Source organism: Solanum tuberosum, unplaced genomic scaffold, assembly GCF_000226075.1.
Source record: "Solanum tuberosum cultivar DM 1-3 516 R44 unplaced genomic scaffold, SolTub_3.0 scf00020, whole genome shotgun sequence".
Taxonomy (NCBI): domain Eukaryota; kingdom Viridiplantae; phylum Streptophyta; class Magnoliopsida; order Solanales; family Solanaceae; genus Solanum; species Solanum tuberosum.
In genome coordinates, this window is record NW_006238946.1 from 364,794 (window position 1) to 385,939 (window position 21,146).

Consider the following 21,146-nt stretch of genomic DNA (forward strand, 5'->3'; position numbering starts at 1 on the left):
TCAATCTCCTCTGTATTTGCAAAATCCTAATTGTACAAGATAAATGAAATGAAGCTACAAAATGCATAAGCTGAATTGCGAAGAGGAAAAAGTATACTAGGTAAAGAAATGCTAGTTCCTGTTTTTGATTCAATATGAAATGAATCCGTACATTATGATTGTAGCATTCAAAACATTTCTAACTATCTCTAAGAATGGTAAATACTCGAGTCCAGAAAGGCCAAATGAGAGAAATAACAGAGCCAAATCCTAATAACAGTTCCCTCACATGGCAGAAACTCAAATGAAATGACATTGTGTTTTCAAGTACTATCAAGAGCTCAATGTAGCAATTAAGCAGACAACCAAAATGATCAATACCACAGCCCATACCCAACATATCCATGCCCTTCCCTTCTTCTGCTGCTGCTTAGCATAGAAAAGACTGTTTGTTCCACCACTGATGAAGCTTCCAGCAATGGCCATATTATGCTCAATGTCATCAATCTGTTCACCTTGAGTCTCAACTAGAACAGCCATATCAAGAAACACTTGATGAAGTTTGTCCAGGCTCTTCTTTATGTCCATTACAGCCTCGTGCCTATCTGTGTCATCAAGATTCATCTCTGTTTTTGCTGCAAATATTTGAACTTTCCCGCTTTCTCCTGAAACCATCTTCTCAATCACTTCCTCTGTTGGCTCCTTCCCCGTCTCATTGTAATATCTTCTTCTGAGGCAGTCTTTGTAATCTGACAAGATTTTTTCTCTCAAAGCCTGAAAATCATTCATGATATCCCTAAGCTTGACCCTCAATCCATTAGTCATGTTAACTCTCGTTCGATCAACCACAGTGCCTTGTGCATATGCCACTGATAATTTGCGATTCCCCACATTTGATTTGTCAAGTGCTTCAAGTTTTGCCTTGACAATCTTGGCTTTGCGAAGGACAGAGACCATATCAGAATCCATTCTGTCTCTAATGCCACGAAGAACTTTGGGACCGTGAGTAGTTTTTGTCTCCTCATTCAGATTTTGAAGATCGATCAAGAGATTAGTTATCTCTTGAATATCACCCTTCACTGCCTCGATTTCACGGAAGAAGTTGGAAAGATTGTCTTCATCTGTGCGGTTGAGTTGGCCCATCTCCAAATCCCTCTCTGTTTCAAGATCCAAATGGGCTTGTTTCTTCAATTCCACATAACTTAAGAACGATTTCGTCATGAGATCATTCATCTTCACTCCAGTTTACTGAATATTCTGCAATTAGTCAAGAACAGCTTAACAAATACACCAAGAAAACAAACAAAGTAACTGAATGCAAGAAAATATTTCTCTACCCTTTTCCGCAAGATAAGAATTTGTTATTAAATAATCCGATTGAATATGAAATTCAACACCAATAAAAACAAGAAAACAGAGAAAGTAGCGGAATGAAAGAAAAGATTTCTACCCTTTCTTGAAGATGGCAATTTGTTATGAAATAATCCGATTGAATATGAAATTCAACACCAAGAAACATGAATAAAGCAGGAAGAGATAAATAAGAATGAAACGAGTGAATTGAAGAAGAGATTTTTTCACTTCAAATCTTGATTGAACTGAAGTGGGTGTATTACCCAATTTTGAAGAGCTTTGCGTTCTTCTTCTTCTTCTTCTTCTTCTTCGTGTTCTTGATGATGATGGTGCCTGTCTTCTTCTTCTTGGAACTGTTTGGGAGGGGGAAAAGAGGGATATGGAGATTCTGAGGAGTTTCAAATATTTCAAAAGTTTCGTAAGGCAGAAGTGAGAAGTAGCCGTTTATATTGATGTTCCGCTTAAGGCGGTTACGGTTAGTAACCCAACTCTGAAGTGCGAAAAATGTTTTTTTTTATTGTTTTAACACCAAAGTAAATTCACGTTAAATATTACTATTGTTTTTTTTTTTAAAAATTGTTTCAATTAAAGATTAATTTATTACGAGTATAAAACGTTGTTGGTAAATTTGTAAAAACGAAAAAAAAGATGGGTGGAGTTTGGATGTTTGCTTTCAGATGGATGATATGCATTAACAAAGATGTTAAGCTTTTGTTTGACCACAAATTTTGAAAGCTTTTAAAGAAAAATAAAAATAGTCAAATATTTATTTGGTCATAGAATTTATCTAGTTTTCAGGAGATTTTGAAAATCAAATCTTTAAATGTCAAATTCTATTTTAGATCTCTTTTTGACCCAAGATATATCTGTTGACCTATTTTAAAATTTTAAAACTTGCTCTGAATTTTCATATTTTATACTACTATTCTTTTTAAAAAATCTAAACTTTTTTGTGCTGTTAGTTGGTTATTACTCCCTCTGTTCCAATTTATGACATTTTTCATTTTTCGAGGGTCAAAAGTTTAAGTTGACCGACAATTTACGCATGGAATCTGTAAATTTTTTTATATATATATATATATTAGATATATACTACCTAAAAAGTACTACAAGTCACAATAATTGACAATTCAAAATATTTAAAAGATGTATGAAAAAAATTATGGTAAAAAATAGACCTATTTGAATCTCAAAATTCGAAAAGTGCTGCCACATAAATTGAAACGAATGGAGTATTAATTTGTGTTTTGCACTAATGAATCTTTGTAATTAATTGTAAAATTTGACAAATTATAGTAGCTAGTAATTGCGTTATTAGTAGTTGTTATTAAAACATTGTATCAAGCCCGAATTCTTCAATATATTAAGAAGAGAACTAAAACGCAATTACAACTTAAGAATTGTGATTGCAATACTCAAACTATGGAAATACAATAGAAATATTGAAATAACAAAATAGAGGTGAGAAGTTTTGACTCTAGAAGAAGAGGAGAGGACAAACATTTTCTTCAATATGCATAAACCCTTCTTTCCAATTCATTTTCCCTTTTAACCAAATGTTAATTAGGCCTGGATCCCAAATAAAACACTCCAATATTTTACTTGACCCAATCTTATTCACCACCTCTAACTCATAGGCCCTTATAGAGCTAGCTAGGTTCACAACAAACATCATGTGATTTAAGGATAATGGATAACCTAGTTCATTATAAAAATAATAATTTTCTACTGAACTTAACTATCTATCTATATATAGGATTTGGGTTATGATCTGTGATAATAATAATGATCATAATCAATGAAGGTACTGCATAATTTGAGATTAACAAACATGTTTGTTTGGTACAGTGGGATATACTTGATAGTTTTTAGAACTTATTAGTATAAGTCATGTTTCGTGTTTGTTTTTTATTTATGTTTTGAAAGATTATGAGCAAACACAATTTCAAGTTCAATCCAAACTTCACTGAAATTAAGTAATGCATTACCAACTGCTAGCTAAATCCGTGGATGGAAGAAGCAACATCTGTAGAAATAATGCAAAGGACGAAACAACATGCTCACTTTTAAAAATTAAATAAAACACATAAGGAAATAAGGACTTCCTCATGTTATTAGAAAACATTGGCTGGCTTCAGTCTGCTGGAGATGTAAGTCTACTTTGGACCGATGACTCTTATTTGCAACTACTACCAGTCCACTGCAGCAAAGCCTCCTAACTGCAGAATGTTACTGCCTGAGTAGCAATTGACAGCCACTTAACACAAGACTAATTTGCAACTCTTAAGATACATTGCCCCAGTTAAAGCAATTCAATAACGACTACAAGGAATGATTAACCACCCTCAACTCCTTTGATCTATTGACGTCTTTTCCCTTTGGGTATGAGTGTACATTCTTGGAGAAATTTCTTTAATACAGATACATATTTGTCTGGAAAAGTTCGGTAATGATCTACATGAGGAGAAGAGCCAAAGTTGAAAGAGTGAACCTCTCTCCCACTATTCCTCTGCTCTTGAATAAAAGATTCAACTGACTGAATTGGAATGACCTTGTCAGCTGTACTGTAAAGATAAAGCTGAGGACAGGAGGGCTGGTTCTTGACAAGGACAGTAATTATCTTCGTCAGCCGCCTGTAAATAGGAAATAGCCAATAATTAGAAGCAGCTATAAACCTTTTTAATAGACCAGATGCAAGCCATAATTCTCTGAATTAATTCCTGATTGATAAGTAAAGAAAAAGAACATAACATGTTGAAGTGCTTACTCATTAACATCAGGCAAATTAAGAAGAAACGAGAAAAGCTTCTCCAGTGCTGCGAAAAGAACGGTTTCCACCAACATGGCTCCCTTAGCTTGAATGTTTCCCGAGGTTAACGGACTTCCCACTTCATTTCCTTCTCCAGCTTCTACTGAAGAATATGCAAAAGAGCTACGCTTCTTCAGCATGGCTGCAGTAAATCCTGCTGCCCAGACCTGCAAGCAGTTAAGGCTGAATTACCATACAACTTTCCTCATTACTCAATTCTGTAGGATCAGAATCAACACTATACAACAAGAGAGAAAATAATACAGTGCATATTTTAATAGGAAAGAATGAACGGACAAATGATCTTCCAAAATGAAAAGAACAGAATCCCCCCACAAAGAGAAGAGAAAAAATTGCCAATCATTCTTGGAATGGAATTTCCCCAAGTTGCGAGAAAAACTCCATCAAACAGTTCAATCTACCAAAGAAAGGCAATGGCAAAAAGCAATGCTGAAATCTCAAAGAACATTTAAAGAGGTTTGCGTCTTGCTATACCCTACAAGAGTTATGATAGAACCTATCATCTATAAATTGAAATTTATATGATAGCTTTAAACCCTTTCAACAGTTTGAAACACATCCCATACCCAACCCGTTTCCTTTGCAATGAGAAAACTCATTTCTTTGGCAGCAGAGGGTAAAAACTTTTCAGGTATCCCTATGTTAATCAATGAATGAAGAACCCCTTGGTATACGTTAATCATCCTGGCCCTCCGACAATATGATGAATCCATAGTTACATTTTACTAAACCAAATCAATTTCAGAGAAAAGAGTAATTAAGGTTCAAACAAAATTGATCGATAGCATCAGAAGCAGCTGAATATTATCCTATAAAGCATCAGATAAAGGGAAGTTATGGTAGAATTAGGTAAGAAAAACAACCTTGGGGCTTATATCTGGATCACCACCGGAATCCACGACACAACCCTTGATCTTTTCCAACAAATCCTGTCTGTTTTTCAAATTCTCAAGAATAGCACCATAACTGCACAGAAACAAACACTAACCAAGGTTAAAACAGCTAAAATGACTAATAACTTTAGCATGATCAATATTTGAAGTCCCATTAATCAACCTACGCAAGCCAACCGGTATTACTGAAGGTATGAAAAATCAAACACCGCTCACGACCATCCTTATCGGATTCCGACAACCACAAAGCAAGCTCATTTGCCAACACAGCAATCCTCTCCTCCAATTTCTTCCCAAGATCGAAAGAAAGAACATCTCTCACAGAAGCAACAAATGTTAGAGCGTGAATACCCTTAGAGTTATACAACTCAATATACCTCCTCAAATGTTTCGGCTTTGACCCAAGCCAACCCAACATCACAACCGTCACAATTGGGCCTTCTTTGGGTGTTGCCCCAATTTCATTACCCTTTTCACTGCCAGCAGCAAAATGCCAATTGAATAATTTATCTTGGGTACCCGATACTATTCGAGCAAAACGATCGTTGGATAAGATGGGATTCAAGAATTGCGATGGGAAGGGGTTTTTCGAAAACCCAAATGGAGAAGAAAGTGGGGAGGAGGGATTGCGATGTGATAAGAAAATGCGGGGGCGATTCTTTGGGGGAGAAGAAAGTGAAGGGGTTCGAAAGGAAGATGGTGATAAAGGAAGGGGCTTGTAATTGAGTTTGAGGAAGAGAGAAGGGGAGACATAGTGGCGATTAGAACAAGTGAGTAGTCTGACAGAGGCTTCCATGAATGAGGATTTGCGACTTTGTTGTTTGCTTACAGGTGATGTTATTTGTACTGGTGGATTGTTAAGAGGAATGATTCCCTTTTTTTTAAAATAGAAAAAAATATTTAAGGTCTCTAAATATAAGGTCGACTGATTCAATTTTCAACATTAGGTTCCATTTTTAAAATCGGCACTCCCAATACAACTTTTTTCATACTCAAAACTCAGGACAACCCATACCCACGCAGTCCGACTTTTGAGAGAAATGAACTGGACACCTGGCTTTATCCAACTTCTTTAGCTTTAGTGCTTAGCGTTTGGAACAAGTAAAGTTAACAATTCCTTACCTGATGTTTACCTACACAAGCAAAGAATTCTTTTTGTTTTGTTTTTGACATGGTATACACTATACACAACGGATCCAATTTATTTACTTTTTGAGTTCAAATGCTGGACTAATTTGATTGAAGGGAAAAAACACATCCTACCATAATCTTTCTGTTCTCACGGCTTGAATTCGACATTTCTTATTGAATCTAAAAAAAAATTATCCATTCAATTTGCTCTTATTCAACAAACAGTGATGAGGATTTTGTACTCATTATAATTCTCTGTTCCCATTTAAATCAATATTTATATCAAGTAGACTGCTGAAATCATGCTTATAAGTATAAAATAAAAATGTTCAGATCAAACGGTTTCGGAAAAAAAAAACCAGTTTCTTTGGAATAAAGTGTTACATAAAGTGAGGGACGAAGTATCTTACATATTACTCAGTAGTATCACAAAATTGGATATCTTATTTATTGCTGTTACAATCTTTTCTTTCTCTTTTTTTTTTCTTCCTGAATTGCTATCACAAAATTGGATATCTTCTAGCGCTTTACCCTCCTCCAACGAAGGACTTTCCAACGCGAATCCGAATTTAATCGGGGCTCCAATGTGAATACCGGACATCAGGTGGGGAACAAAAAAAAAGAATTTCACGTATAGTAGGAACTTGGTGAAGCATATATAGAACTTTGCCAGAGAGAGAAAAAAAATCAGTCTTCCATGGCTTACTGAGTGTGCTGAGAGATGAGAGCACTCAACACTTCGATAAAACATACTTTACTGCATATGTTAGCAATGAGGCTAAATTTCTGATGCCAAGGTTGATAACCAATCTAATAAAGCTTTATTCACTTGTTCTGGAACTTCATCCTGGGGGTAATGCCCTGCCTGAAAGTTTACAAGGGATGTGTTCGGGTAGAAATCCTTAATTTGATTTGGCTTTGCACGATCATGAACCCAAGGGTCTAGGTCCCCCCACAACAACAACAATGGGCAAGAGAGTTGGCTCAAAACACTGTCAAGTGTATACTTTGTTGGGTTTGACATGAGTTGTTTTAATAGTCTGCACAAATGCAAAGTAGACAATATAAGCGAACTTTCTTAACCTAAACTTTTTGATACATAAACAGCAGTTGGAACTTAAAAGTATATATATCTGACAAAGGAGATGTAGTAAATCTCTTTTGAACACTTCTAAATGTTAGTAGTATCTCAAAATTGTCTTTGCACTTCTATCAATTTGCAAAACTCTCTTGGTATATGCTGGAAAAGGTTGAACCATCTCAGTTTGAAGTTCCAAAGACAAAACTCGTCAAACAGGCTCGAGTCATGAGAGTCAAGGACTTCAATATGGATGGTGGGGAGATTTCTATTAAGATTCTAGACTAATAAGGCAGATAATGGTGTTCCAAGCGAGAAAATGATAATGGCTTTTAGCTGCCAAATGGAGGTGAAAACCTATAGGCTATATAGCTGCATTCATACCGGTAATAAACTTCATAGGCATTTGGGTCAGCTGCAGGCCTTAAAATTGAATTGATGAGGTAATCATCCACATTTGAATGGTTTCTGTAGACCTTGAAACAAGAAAAACATCAAGGAAGTTAGTTCTTCTATCTGATGTTCCTCAAGATTATCAGGGGTAGTGGCTAAATAACAAATGAAATGCAAGTGCAGAAACCAGCCATCCGTTTCTGATGCATCGTGCAAATAGCAAGAAGATATAAGGTTTAAATTTAGCTAGGAAGGAGCATACACCACTCTTCAGTACAGCTTCAATTTGATCTGGTCGCATGGTTATCCAGAAAGCTGATCTGACAACAACACGTTGAAAGATTTCCTCCACTGGCTTTACAATGAACTTATGTAAGGCTGTGTCTTCAGTTTTGTCAGTTGTACTAATGTCATCCCCAAATCGTCCTGCACTATTTAATAAGGAAACTCCCCTGACTTGATCTGGCAGTGCTGCTGCTGCTAACAAAGTAGTAAACCCTCCAAGACTGTTAAATAAATACTAGAGTCATCATTATATGATTCAGTTAGATAATGCTTATATATATTACTGAAGCTCTATCAATTAAAGCTGCTAATTGCATCTTGTAGATTCATTACAATGACAAGTTGGTAAATAAATGAACTCACCTGTTTCCAACTAAAACAGCGGGTTGTTTAACTATCTTCTTTAAGAAGTCGACAACCTGATCTCTCCAAATCAAGGCGTCATAGTCTATTAGTGCCTTTTCACTCCAGCCAAATCCTAGCAAATCCAGAGCATAAACCTTGTATCTTTTAGCCAGTTCTGGTATGTTGTACCTAAGATTTGATGCAAATAAGCCCACTAACTCCTAAAATTAAACTCAACGCCATACAAACACAAATATTATAGAATTACCTCCAATGAAAAGAAGAAGAAGCAAATCCATGAATCAAAACTATTGGAAACCCTTCCCCTTTCTCCACATAATGAATTCTGTAGCTTCGCCATTTCCAATAGTTGTATCCCTCCGGTTTAAATGGTAATTGCTGCAAGCCTGTATTTATCAATCTTTGTTAAGTAGACATACACACAATAAACAGACACCAAAAAATTCAAAGGTACAAATGGGGTGATGAACTGACCTTGAGAGGATTCAGCAACAACAGAAGGGGTCATAACCGAAGTACCAGTAGCAACAGTTCTATTAACAGCAAAATTCCTTCTACTTATTAATTTCCATCTGCCCCCTTCAAACAAAAAGAAAAGGAGAAGAGAGAGATTAAAACTCAAAAATCAATGAGTTGCACATAATAATCAAGAACTGGTCTAGTGTTAGGTTAGACGAAAAGCTTACTAAAATGATTACTTCTTCCAGGTATAGCTAACCTATTGCCTATCGGATTCAGCCAGTCTGTCCTAGCCGTTGACATTGATTATATTGACAACTAGAAGGATTGAAGAATCTTTATGAACTTTGGGCACAGTTGAACGTGGTACTTAGAAGTTGATTGCAGTTTAGAAGATTCTCATGAGCTTTTTCTGAAAAAGACAAATTTATTTTTCTTTTTCAGAAACAATGTGAGACCAGGATAGGAATTTAGGGAATCGTTTTGTTCCATGTAGAGACGACAAAATTAACAACTTGTCGTCCTCGGCAATGCTCTTAGAAGTTTCAGAACATCCTTGTAATAAACAGATGCTGCACATAATGTCAAAAGCTTGCTCTTCTTTCTTTATGTTATATTAGCTGGTCTTAATTATGCCCCAGCTCATTGTTTTCACCAATGTTTCTGCTTTGTGTTCATCGCTCTCTTCATATTTTACTATATATTATGTGCCATTTCTTGTACCCACTTCAGAATATTCCTGTTCCACTCAATGTGAAATCATATGTTGAATCACGGTGATCATCTCACCTAAATAGTTTAACAGGTTATGGAGAACACATTTTTATTTACTTAATTATATCTTCAATATATCCTTATCTACCTCAAGACTTGAACACACAACATCTGTCTACTTCAAATACCATGTTAAAAACAATGTGACCACTTAATTTAAAATTTTAAAGCTGTAAGAAAGAGCGTATTTCTATTTTATTTAATTACATCTCAAACAACATATCTGTTCTTTTCTTGTGCTTTTCACACAGACACAAAAAAAAACTAATTGGTACAATTTTGTTGCATTCTCTGTATATTGCTGTCTTCACAGAATACGTTGGATTCTATTTGCCACCTATGAGTATTTTTTCCTTTTAGACCAGCAAAATATTACTAGAATTTTTCTAGTATTGAAATTATAGCTAATTACAGAGAAAAATACCTTCTAAAATGGAGGGAGCTTCAACATATAACAGAGCTTTACAACTGAAACTCTCGTCGACCATGAGGCAAAGAAGAAGTGGTTATGAGCCATCAGATACGGAGACAGACTGGACATTGGAGAAGAGTCCACACAGGGAAGCAAACGGAAAGAATGAAAAAGAAATAGATCTTGAAGAACATGAACCGGAAGAGCCCAACCTAGCATTTGAGAGAGCAAAGGACAATAGTTCTTTTAATTTAAGCTGGAGGACTAATGTTCCAAGTTCTGCTCGAAGGAGAAGTACTAAGTCTCCTTATAAGCTTCGCAGAGACATCGATGATGGTGAATTTCCTTCTTCTCCAAAGGCTTTACCAAGAAGTGTTAGCACATTTTCACGCAGGCCCGATCATTCTCATAGAAATGTTAGTCCTTTTCAAAAATCTGAGAACCGTAGACACATATCTCCATATAAATATGCTGGCGATGATCATGACAGGCTTTTTGCTGATTCAAATAGGAAGCAAAATCAATCACAAGGTATTAATAATGTTCATAGTAGACTAGGGGAGAAGTCTAATTTTAATCGCAGGTACGCTTCTGCTCCTAGACCTGACAGACAATACAAGTTTGATGCTTCCAAGGAGAGAAGGAAAGCAAATAATAAGACGCAGACGCCTTCCCAGTTGCCAGTTAGAAGCTTGTCGCGGAAAGAAAGGGAAACTCCGAATAAGCATGGACCTACAGGAGGTGAACTCAATGAAATGATTGCCGAAGCAAAGATTTCTGGAAGCGCTACTGGTGCTAATCATATGTTTGAAAGCACAGAAACTGTTTCACCTGGTGATATTTTCTTTTCTCGGGACTATGAAGCTTTGAACATGCAGAAGATTACTGAAAGGAGATTCGATAAAAAGCCTCAGGTACTGACTGATAGAAATGTTGAATCAGTGAAAACACCTGGTAATTTCAATCAGAGTGGAAGAGGAAATTTATCTAGTAATACTCAAAGAACTATAAGCACAAACACTTTTGTAAGTAGACAGAGCAGTAATTTGAGTGATACTAGTGGAAGGACGACCAAAAGTATGAAAAAGTTCACCGCGAACAGGCAAAAGAGTCAATCAGAACCATGGTTTTCTTGTCTCAAGAAAGGAACATGCAGAACCTCAAGAAGAGAATCTCCAGAAAAAGGGCGTCCGATTGATGAAGCTTTAGTAATTGCTAAGGCATCAGTAGTTCAAAGCTTGAGACCCTTCTGGGCTGATAAGCATCAACCTGCTTCCCTAGAAGGATTTACTTGCCACAAGCAAGAAGCTTTACTACTAAAAGACCTGGTAAACATGATCTAAACTCCCTTTTTCTGATGACTCAAGTGGTGATGCACACAAAGATACACTCACTAGGACATTTTGTTTTAATATTTTTCTGCTTAGATCACAAGTTCCTTTGGTTTTCTAATGCCTTTTCTTTTAGGTTTCTTCAAATGAAATCCTTCCACAAATCTTATTCAAGGGTCCTCCAGGTTCTGGAAGGAGAGCACTCACGATGGCTTTTTTGCGTGAAATCTATGGAGATGCAATCTGCAATGTAAGTAAAGCCAGAGTTAGAATTAAGTTGCAGATATGCTACATTTTTATGGTTCATCATCAGTACAAAATATTCAAGTTTTTTCTTTTGTTTTTCTGTTTTGCAGATATCCCATGATTTGAGATACTTCCAAATTAAGGTACCTCAGGCTTGATTTATTTTCTGCTATTTATTTTCATTTACACAAGTCTCTCTTGATCATGGAAGTTAGGGCTCTAATCTGCTTAAAATTTCTCACCTTCCATTTTCCAATCAAACAACAATACCTTTTGGTGTGCTTTTCAACAAAAACACCATTCCCTCAATCAAATTGTAATCTATTTGGCACAATTTTTTAATACAGTTTTCATTTTAAAAACACTATAAAGGATAAAATCGACTATAAGATCATGATTTTCAACAGAATCTGGACTCATATGTTTAGTGGTTGATGTTTGTAGACAATACATTATTAATTGTCACACATTATTTGGTGAATTGGCAGTGTTAAATGCAGTTTAATTTGTTTCCTTGCTGTGGAATGTCATTTTATTTGCCTCTTCTTTTCCCCTATCTGTTAATAGGAAACAAGGCCAGTGCAAGTTGTCGTACCAGTAAGCTCAAGTCCTCACCATATCGAGCTCAACGTTCAGTTGGAGCCTAATGCTAGATATGTGATAATGGCTTTAGTTAAGCAAATAACTTCAGAGTTTGCACTGACCCCTGAGATCAGCAGAGTAAATAAGAAGGCTGATTACAAAGGTGATAATACCTATCAAAGCAAAGACTATTTTAACCATCAATCACTTCAGTCTTGACCTAATTAAGAAATACTTGGCTTCTTACAGTAATAGTTCTTTATGATGTGGACAAAGCCGCGGAGAACATACAGCACCTAGTTAAATGGATAATGGACTGCTATTCAGATGCCTGCAAACTCATTCTCTGCTGTGAAGATGATGTAGCCATACTTGACTCAGTGAAAAGCCGCAGCAAAGTTTTTGAAGTTGCAGCTCCTGTAACTCATGAAGTAAGTGTAAAAATAGGAAGTACATTCTAATATAATTAACATTGGCTATAAATGTAACATGTCATTTTGGCCATTATATCTCCAACCGGACACAAGAATTTCCTCCTAACTTTATCTTTTGCATTGCTTAGATCATGGAAGTTCTTATTCAGATATCAAGAAAGGAAGATTTTGAACTACCAATGGGGTTTGCTGCTAAGATAGCCGCCAAGTCAAAGCAAAACCTACGAAGAGCAATTATGGCTCTTGAAGCCTGCAAAGCACACAAGTAATACTACTATACTTTACAGATTATGCCCTTGCTAGTTTATGGATTACTGATCCACACACTTTATACAGCTATCCTTTTGCTGAAGACCAACCAATTTCAATAGGATGGGAAGAAGTAGTAACAGAACTTGCAGCAGAAATTCTCGCTGATCCCAACCAAACAAGGTATTGAAATTCTAAATAGCAAATTTATTCTTCTAACTAAAGAAATATCAAAGTTGACAGTATAGGTGTATGATTTAATCAGGTTATTTTCTGTTCGAGGGAAGTTCCAAAAACTTTTGGTGGAGTTTGTTCATCCAAAACTTATTCTCCTGGTAAAGTATATAAACTTCAATGAGGATTTTTAAAGAGGTGCTAATATGTAAGGAAGATCATGTCATGTGTTGTGTTCAATGCAATGCAGAAACTAGTTGAAGAATTCATTAAGAGAGTTGATGCTGGTATAAGAAGGGAAATTCATTACTGGCATGCTTATTATGTAAGTTCTATCCTTCTGTATTAAAATACATATTCGAGAAATTAAAAGTCCATTGAGTAACAACAAGACGATCTGCAGGAGAAAAGGCTCCCTCTTGGAACGACTGCTTTGTTAAAATTAGAAGGTAACTTGTTAAACTGCAGTATTGAACTATGTTTATAATGACTTTTAAGTGTCTCCTAACCAGATTTTTATTGATTCATATGTATGGTTGCAGAATTTGTGGCCAAATTTATGAGCATATACAGGAAAAACTTAAGCACCCGTCAGCAGTTTTTATAATTCATGACTACACATGGACGCGCACTAGTCTGATTGAGAGAAGGCTCAAATTTTGGCTCCACAAATCTTCCAAACACTCTGCCTTTCATAACAGGGATTACACAGCCATTCTTAGCAGATTGTAAAGATAAATCTTGTGTTTATATGTTGATGCAAGAGTCAAGACTTGTATGCTTCTGGTCCTTTATGTGATATAAGCACGAGGACATCTGTTTCTATGAAAATAAAACTATGTTGTCATTTTCATTTCTAGTTAAGTATATTATATTTTACCTCTCTCTATTTGTAATTTAAATGAATAATAAGAAAAATTATTATCTTGATACAAAACTTGAATAATAGACCTAATAATTTTGTTAGGACATCCCATCCAAAAAAAAAATTGTAACCTACAAAAATTATTATTCAAGACTAGCCTTCTTCAAGATCGCTCTAATTGAAATTATAGATTTCAGAAGAACTATATAGTTAAAAAGTATTGAGACTCAGGCTTTTCGGTTCAGTTGGATTATTTATCTTAGAAATAAACAAATTACTATAAAAATTCTTTCATACCGATTTGATTAGGCTTTTCGGTTGGATTTTTTTTTTTTTTGGGAACACCCTCTACACCAAATATAGGGCATGTAAAGAAAGAGAGAATTGTACTATATCATTCCTTATTTAAAGTAAGTATCTATGTTGATGAGGAGATTTTGTTTGATTCCATTTGATGGTTCACAAAAAAGGAAGGCTTTAATTAATGACCATATTTATTTTAAGTTGATAATAAGATTCAGATTGAGTTAGATTATACTGGATCTTCCAAATCTGAATAAAGTAAAATAAAGAAAGTGTACGATGGAAAAAGATGATGCATTTATGTTATTTCCTTCCAAAACTGAAATGTAGAAATTTGCCTTACTTCACTTTTCCATTTCTCGGAGTTAAAACTTCCAAAAATTCGTTTGGTCATAATTCAATTTTCAAAAAATTAAAAATATTTTTATTTTTTTCACTTCAAATTATTTATAAAAAGTAAAAAAAATACAAATTTAATTTATATTCATGATCAAATATAATTTTAATTTTGAAAATATCATTTTCTGCTTTAAAAATAAATTATTATTTTTTCACATTTTACAATGAAACACGATTAAACAATCATTAAGAAAATTTTGAAAGATTCTTTGTAGGGAATATTAGGAGAAATAGTTCATAAGTTTTATGTATGATATTATTAATTAGTACTATGTTTGGTAGGAATTTTGGCCCTATGTATAACTACCCTACATGATATTATAGGATGTACAAGTAATATCTCTCATTTGGTGGTATTAGTAATACATATGATTTAATACCACGATATTATCTATGTATAGACAAAAATATCCCTCAAATCTTTTTAATCGTTTTATTTATCTTCTTGATTTTATGTTTTATATTTTTACCAGTAAATTTATTTAAATAAATTATCTTACAAATTTTATTATTTTGAGAGAGTTGTTTGTTGCTAAATAAATACAATACAAATCAATAAAATATTTGAAATATGAGTTGTGTTAACATTTACTCATTAAAGACAAACATATAACCATATGACGCTTGTGATCTTAATTGAATGTATCTTTTGTTGATATATATGTGATTTTCTAATTATTCGTATTTTGAACAATTTATAAAATTGCGTACATATTAAAACTACAATTTGTAATTTTATGTATAAATGTAGATGGTTTATTTTTTACTATTGTGTACCGTCTTTTCGGTTCTAAATGTAGATGGTCTATCCCTTTTAAATTGAGAATTTACGTTTTGTGAGTAATCAATTTATTAAGGTGAAAATTATTTACCTTTAATGAATTCAAGTGAAAAATTAGCAAACATGACAACAAAATTGTTTTTCTCCTAGTTCGTAAGAAGATCATTAAAAAATAATATTATCCGACAATTATTTATTTTGACCCAATTAAAAATAAAAAAATCTTATAATAATTCAAGGGTATAATTGGAAAGAAACTTTTTATAGTTTTAATCCAAACATAAGATGAGGTGATAAACAATGAACCAAACACTTAATAAAAAATATTCTCTGAATTACTAATCCGTGCCTTATTAATTTTTCTACCAAATGACGTGATTTCATCAATATAGAAATTGCGTGGCGTTCACTGATTTCCTAGAACACTGTTTCTTTGCTTTTACTACTACTAGAAAAATTCATTTCCCAAGAAAGGCAAAAGTATAATATTTTATTATATACAATAAATAATGAAACCATATTAACCGTTGGATGTAAGCAATTTGACGATCGGACGACGCAATTTGACTCTAAGACTGACTAGTGGAAACTTTTGGTAGAAAGTGAATACTCATATGACGCGCACACACCGCAAAAGTTGTATATATTGCCCCTCACACACCAAGAAAATAATGAGCAACTGAGCAGAGTGTCCTTCTCCTTCACCTGTTCTCTCTCTGTAAGTTATTCATCTTTTTTCTTTATTGAAGATTTCTTTTTCTGGGTCGACTTGCAGATAGATTTTTTGTTTCTGTTTGTCATTTGATTGCATATAACTTTTTAGTTTTTATATGTTGCTTTTTGGATGGGTTCTTGCAAGATTATTTCTGGTGATGCTTACATTGTAGTAATAGTTTTCTTTATTTGATATGTTTCTGAGTTTTTTTGATATTTTTCTTTCTGGGTTGATTTTGCGAGTGGGTTTTACTTCGGCTTGTTGTTTGTGCCTGGGATTGGTTAGCGTTCTTTTCACTCGAACCGTACCATCTTTTCTAATTTTCAGCTCTTCTTTAAGGGTTTTACAAGTAATCTTGTTTTTTTGATTCCTTTTGTTTTACGTATGGTTGAGCTTACGCCTTTTTGAATCCACATTCCATCTATCAATTTCTTCTTCTTTTCTTGTTACCTTTTTGGGGTTCTAAAGTGGCTTCCAATACACTTAGTAAATTCAAGTTAAGGGTAATCTGACAGGGGAAAAGAACACGCTTCTCTGCTTGTGAAAATTTAATTTGTTTATGTCAATTGTATTGCTAGAAACCTGGGCTGGATATTTATGTCCTGATTGTCTGATCATAATTGTTACTATTACATTGAATTATGATCGACTAGATATATGCTAATTGTTGGCTTTCCTTTTTGTTGTTAAGTTAAATATGGCTGAAAATAGTGGAAAAGGGATCGGAAGAAACTCAGGAACCTCTCGTGTTGCGCTTAATGAAAGAATTCTCTCCTCAATGTCACGAAGATCTATTGCTGCTCATCCGTGGCATGACCTAGAGATTGGTAACAATAGCTATTTGATTCTTGTAACAAGAAAAACGAAAGAAAAGAAGTAGACAATCTGTTCAGTGAATTTCCTTTTAATCAGCATTAGTATAATTCTATTATCCATTTCAGTGTCTGGGTGTTATTTCATGGTCTTGTTATACATTGCACAGTATGGGGCTTGGTGTCTTTTTGTACTTATGCTTGATGTTCTGCTCGTGCAGGGCCAGGTGCACCCTCAATTTTCAACTGTGTAAGTGTTTAATTGCCAGTAATTCTTTTCTGAAATTATTTGATAAGGTACTTAAGTTACTCCATCAACCATAACCTTCTTATCTGGCTGTACTTGTCCACTTCTCTGTTAGTAGTGATTTTCATTCTTCCCAAAAGATCATTTATTAAGTGAAAAACAAGGTGTTTGAATATATGCATACTGATCTACTCTTTTTGTTTATCTAGTCAATTGTAATCTTTGAATAATCTACAGTTCTCAACTGGAAAAATATAACAATGGTTTGCAGTTTAACATACAGGAAAAGAATTCAAATGATATCATCCTACCTGCTATCTCACAGGGGCTTGCACGCCCATTATTATCTTTGTGATAGTTGTTATTATCTGTCGGGGATAGTCCAAACTCCCAAGTACTTCACATATGGCATTAAGTTTCACGCAAACTTAAATCTTAAGATTTATTTGGCAGGTGGTTGAAATAGGCAAAGGCAGCAAAGTCAAATATGAGCTTGACAAAGCAAGTGGCCTTATAAAGGTGCTATTTTGACCCAGTAATCTTTATTTCTTTCCACAGCTTTTCGGAATTTATTAAGAGTTTTCACGGTTATGATAATCATTCCGCTGAATTGCTGAACTTGTGTCTAAAAGGTTGACCGAATACTGTACTCATCAGTTGTTTATCCACACAACTATGGTTTCATCCCAAGAACCCTTTGTGAAGACAGTGATCCAATGGATGTCCTGGTACTGATGCAGGTATGCCTCCGTTTACACACGTACATACACACATCTTCCTTAGGCCCAATCTTGCATTACTTGCCTAGTGTAAGCTTACTCCTGGGTACTCTTACATCCATCCTGTATGTTGTATAGGAACCTGTGTTACCAAGTACCTTTCTTCGTGCTCGTGCAATTGGATTGATGCCTATGATTGATCAGGTAAGGTTTTTCAATAGAGTAAACTTTCTGCCACATGTACTTTAGGACATTGAAAATTGCTGAACAAAAAACCATTTGCTTATGAATAATCTAATAGTTTATTTTTGGTTTCCTTAAGTTTTATTGGGTGTACCTAATTTTAACCTTGAGAGCTCAATAATACTTGATAACTTCTCCCTTTGTCAACTTTGATGAAGGGTGATAACTTCTCCCGTTGTCAACTTTGATGAACAGTGATAACTTCTCATCGTTGCAGTTGATAGAAAAACTACGAGAGGGAATATTGAAACCAGAATTAGAATTTTAATAGACACAAACCAAATAACTTGGTTGTGTGTGACATTGTGGCACCACAGTCCACAGTTATATTTCCCTTTTATGTGAGTGAATTACAACATCTGTAGTGTAATGCTAGTCCTTTAGCAAAATATGAAATAACTGATAGATGTTAATGCTCTGTTACAGGGTGAGAAAGATGACAAGATAATAGCAGTGTGTGCAGATGATCCCGAGTTTCGCCACTACACAGACATCAAGGAGCTTCCTCCTCATCGTCTTGCTGAAATCCGGCGCTTTTTTGAAGACTGTATCCTCGATATGGCATTCCGTCATGTATTAATTAAAGAAGGAAATACTCCATATTCATCCTGATAGGTCTCTGAGGCTGCTGGATGTGTATGAAGGATTCTGGCTTTAAATGTTTCCCCAATGGGTGTCCAGTTCCATTTCTTATAAATGTCACGAATATATTTGAGTAAGACAATGTTTGCATATCGTAAGGCTTTTGACAACCTTTGCTAGGTTCTGTATCTACTGTTTCTGCTATACATCCTTGACTCTCTATTAACAGATAAAAAGAATGAGAACAAGTCGGTTGCCGTTGAGGACTTTCTTCCTGCTGAAGCAGCTGTAGAAGCCATCAAGTATTCCATGTCAGTGCTTTTGAGTTCTCTCATGTTATAAGATTGTTTATTCTTTGTGTTATCAATGATCCTAACCAAAAAATATTCATCTCCATGGTTGTGATCACAGGGACCTGTATGCTTCTTACATTGTGGAAAGTTTGAGGAAGTGACCTTGTTGAGGACATGTTGTCACTACTGAAAATCTAAGTAGAGAAGCCGGTTGACTTGTTGAAGATGGCTCCCCGAATTTCATATGCATACTTTAGTTTAATGTGGTATTATCAAATAATATTTGAAATGCATGTAGGACTTTCAATTTTCATGAATTCAGAAAAGATGTGGAATAGAAGCATCAAGAAAACCACTGGTAATGTGCAGTGTTGGTGCTGTAGAAAGAATGCTTGCTCAACATCTAAAAAATCTTACAATATATTGAACTTGCTAGCTACTATCTTGTTTTGATTGGGTTTTGTTTCTCTTCTTCTCTATCTTAATATCCACCCCAAAATCCTTAAAGCTGTGCGTGAGTTGCTCATGATATTACAAACTTCATGGAGTACCTTACACAACAGTTTGAGAGAAAATTGTCCTACTTGATGAGATATATGTTCACATGAAAATTTGCTAAACTGATGATCTAGATAACAAAGAAGTTATGCTGCGAGACTTCAAAACAGAATGACAGCCATTTGAGGGTGGTGGGCTCTCGGTCTTATTTCTAATTTGGGACGGTAGATAGGTTGATTTTGATAGGCCCTTAGCTCAAAATTGAAAAGGAAATATAGTAGTGAGCAGCAACAAATCGTATGATCAACAAAATCAATTATGAAAAGGAAATATAGTAGTGAGCAACAATAAATAGTATGATCAACAAAGTAGAGGAAACAAGAAGTAAAAATAAAATAGAAGAATAAGGTTGTCAGTAGGAGAGTATTAGTAATACTACTAATAAGGGAACTTGATAATGCTCGATTACTTACTAACCTTCTATTGCAATCCTCAATTTTCATATCCTTCAATTCAGATCATGTTCTCGCTAAGCTATATGTGTGTCATGTCTGCTTAGTAACCTCTCAAATAGTTCTTATGTCTACCTCTCGCCCCTCCTCACAAAATCATTTGTGCATCTCCTTTTCATATGTTCAAATCATTCCAGTCTCGCCTCCCTTGTCTTGTTCACCACGAAGATCACTCCTACTTTGTTTTGGATATGTAATGACCCTCCTGGTCATTTCTATGGTTTGCCTTTTGTGTGTCGTTTAGAGCGTTCATGTAGCGACCCCAAGTCATTTATGACTTGGTGGTACTGACAGTTCGGTCACCTGGTCGTTCGTTTGGTTATTGTGCGAGTTTTAGTTGTTTTTGAAGCTTATGAACCTTGAACGATCATTTTCGATCAAAAGTTCAAGAGATGACATCTAAATCCAATTATGACGATTCCATCAGCTCCGGAAGAGTCATTTTAGGCTAGCAGCATGGTCGGCATGGCTCCCGAGGTTTTCAGTGTGAGTCGGTGCGATTAGGCGTTTTAAGTTTAAGTTTAAGCCTAAGTTTGACTTTAGTCAACATTCTGAGTAAACGCGCTTGGATGAGAGTTTCGTTAGCGCGGTTAGCTCCAGAATGTCGAGTTTGGTCAAGATTGACCCTTTTTCGTGTCCCGAGGTTTCCGATGTTTTTCCGATCCCTTTTGTGGTTTTTTACTCAAAATGACGGTTGGGTGTGGGACCCACTTTTTGTCAAGATGATCTGGTACGAAAATTTCGACTGTGCCATTGGTCCGAAATATCAAATTTGGTATGGTTGCATATCTCGTCTGCGTACACGGGGTTCCGAACGAGTTCGGAGTACCCGTCGGAGTTTTTAAGTTTTCGAAAAATAGGCTGAAATCTGGTGTATTTAGTGCAGAAAATCAACACCCTTTTCCAAACTTAAAAACCTCATATCTCCCTCATCTCTCAACCGAATTAGGCGATTCGAAGTGTGGGAGCTTCGTATTTTTGGTGGCATCGCTGTAGATTGTTCGGAAGTTGTTGGGTACGCGTCCTTCTAGGTAAATTTGGTTATAAACCTGACTGTTAGGCCCTTTTTCGAGTTTTTGTTTTTGGCCTCCTTATTTGGTCATATCTCACTCATTTTAGCTCGGTTTTGGGTGATTCGAAGTCCCACGTGTTGGGAATTATCATGGCTACGTCGTGGAGTGTTCAAGGAGTGCTGGACACCATTTGAT

At 35.3% G+C, this 21,146-nt stretch overlaps 5 protein-coding genes across 5 annotated transcripts; 2 read left to right on the forward strand and 3 right to left on the reverse strand.

The window, feature by feature from the left end:
• Positions 1–83: 83 nt before the first annotated feature.
• LOC102585202 (syntaxin-112) lies at positions 84–1,730 on the reverse strand. The gene is made up of 2 exons (XM_006340578.2): positions 1,596–1,730; positions 84–1,236 (listed from the first exon to the last, which is right to left on the reverse strand). The coding sequence occupies exon 2, from the start codon at positions 1,210–1,212 to the stop codon at positions 313–315; it is 900 nt and encodes a 299-aa protein (XP_006340640.1). The 5' UTR covers positions 1,213–1,236; positions 1,596–1,730; the 3' UTR covers positions 84–312.
• A 1,609-nt stretch (positions 1,731–3,339) lies between these two features.
• LOC102585541 (transmembrane protein 53) lies at positions 3,340–5,950 on the reverse strand. The gene is made up of 4 exons (XM_006340579.2): positions 5,223–5,950; positions 5,026–5,128; positions 4,100–4,308; positions 3,340–3,965 (listed from the first exon to the last, which is right to left on the reverse strand). The coding sequence occupies exons 1-4, from the start codon at positions 5,849–5,851 to the stop codon at positions 3,692–3,694; spliced, it is 1,215 nt and encodes a 404-aa protein (XP_006340641.1). The 5' UTR covers positions 5,852–5,950; the 3' UTR covers positions 3,340–3,691.
• Positions 5,951–6,964: 1,014 nt separating this feature from the next.
• LOC102596703 (pheophytinase, chloroplastic-like) lies at positions 6,965–9,070 on the reverse strand. The gene is made up of 7 exons (XM_006340870.1): positions 9,007–9,070; positions 8,783–8,887; positions 8,556–8,694; positions 8,306–8,476; positions 7,920–8,163; positions 7,649–7,740; positions 6,965–7,226 (listed from the first exon to the last, which is right to left on the reverse strand). The coding sequence occupies exons 1-7, from the start codon at positions 9,068–9,070 to the stop codon at positions 6,965–6,967; spliced, it is 1,077 nt and encodes a 358-aa protein (XP_006340932.1).
• A 903-nt stretch (positions 9,071–9,973) lies between these two features.
• On the forward strand, positions 9,974–13,576 carry LOC102597034 (uncharacterized). The gene is made up of 10 exons (XM_006340871.1): positions 9,974–11,281; positions 11,421–11,534; positions 12,098–12,275; positions 12,362–12,543; positions 12,675–12,811; positions 12,883–12,978; positions 13,061–13,130; positions 13,220–13,294; positions 13,373–13,418; positions 13,512–13,576. Exons 1-10 carry the CDS (start codon positions 9,974–9,976, stop codon positions 13,574–13,576), a joined length of 2,271 nt encoding a protein of 756 aa, XP_006340933.1.
• Positions 13,577–15,947: 2,371 nt separating this feature from the next.
• LOC102585875 (soluble inorganic pyrophosphatase 1) lies at positions 15,948–19,381 on the forward strand. The gene is made up of 9 exons (XM_006340580.2): positions 15,948–16,035; positions 16,724–16,859; positions 17,066–17,094; positions 17,545–17,610; positions 17,724–17,831; positions 17,949–18,014; positions 18,480–18,600; positions 18,865–18,946; positions 19,047–19,381. The coding sequence occupies exons 2-9, from the start codon at positions 16,730–16,732 to the stop codon at positions 19,087–19,089; spliced, it is 645 nt and encodes a 214-aa protein (XP_006340642.1). The 5' UTR covers positions 15,948–16,035; positions 16,724–16,729; the 3' UTR covers positions 19,090–19,381.
• Positions 19,382–21,146: the final 1,765 nt, after the last annotated feature.

What these genes read in the sequence shown, in the direction of transcription:
- LOC102585875 (XM_006340580.2), top strand. Translation starts at nt 16,730, where the DNA reads ATGGCTGAAAATAGTGGAAAAGGGATCGGAAGAAACTCAGGAACCTCT. An exon ending in CACCCTCAATTTTCAACTGT is followed by an intron (nt 17,095 to 17,544) that starts GTAAGTGTTTAA and finishes TTTATTTGGCAG; the next exon opens with GTGGTTGAAATAGGCAAAGG. An exon ending in AAGCAAGTGGCCTTATAAAG is followed by an intron (nt 17,611 to 17,723) that starts GTGCTATTTTGA and finishes TGTGTCTAAAAG; the next exon opens with GTTGACCGAATACTGTACTC.
- LOC102585202 (XM_006340578.2), bottom strand. Translation starts at nt 1,212, where the DNA reads ATGAATGATCTCATGACGAAATCGTTCTTAAGTTATGTGGAATTGAAG.
- LOC102585541 (XM_006340579.2), bottom strand. Translation starts at nt 5,851, where the DNA reads ATGGAAGCCTCTGTCAGACTACTCACTTGTTCTAATCGCCACTATGTC. An exon ending in ATCCAGATATAAGCCCCAAG is followed by an intron (nt 4,309 to 5,025) that starts GTTGTTTTTCTT and finishes AACTGCTTGCAG; the next exon opens with GTCTGGGCAGCAGGATTTAC. An exon ending in AATTTGCCTGATGTTAATGA is followed by an intron (nt 3,966 to 4,099) that starts GTAAGCACTTCA and finishes TCCTATTTACAG; the next exon opens with GCGGCTGACGAAGATAATTA.
- LOC102596703 (XM_006340870.1), bottom strand. Translation starts at nt 9,070, where the DNA reads ATGTCAACGGCTAGGACAGACTGGCTGAATCCGATAGGCAATAGGTTA. An exon ending in GTTAGCTATACCTGGAAGAA is followed by an intron (nt 8,888 to 9,006) that starts GTAATCATTTTA and finishes TTTTGTTTGAAG; the next exon opens with GGGGCAGATGGAAATTAATA. An exon ending in AAGCTGTACTGAAGAGTGGT is followed by an intron (nt 7,741 to 7,919) that starts GTATGCTCCTTC and finishes TCTTGTTTCAAG; the next exon opens with GTCTACAGAAACCATTCAAA.
- LOC102597034 (XM_006340871.1), top strand. Translation starts at nt 9,974, where the DNA reads ATGGAGGGAGCTTCAACATATAACAGAGCTTTACAACTGAAACTCTCG. An exon ending in TAAGAAGGCTGATTACAAAG is followed by an intron (nt 12,276 to 12,361) that starts GTGATAATACCT and finishes GGCTTCTTACAG; the next exon opens with TAATAGTTCTTTATGATGTG. An exon ending in ATCCAAAACTTATTCTCCTG is followed by an intron (nt 13,131 to 13,219) that starts GTAAAGTATATA and finishes AATGCAATGCAG; the next exon opens with AAACTAGTTGAAGAATTCAT.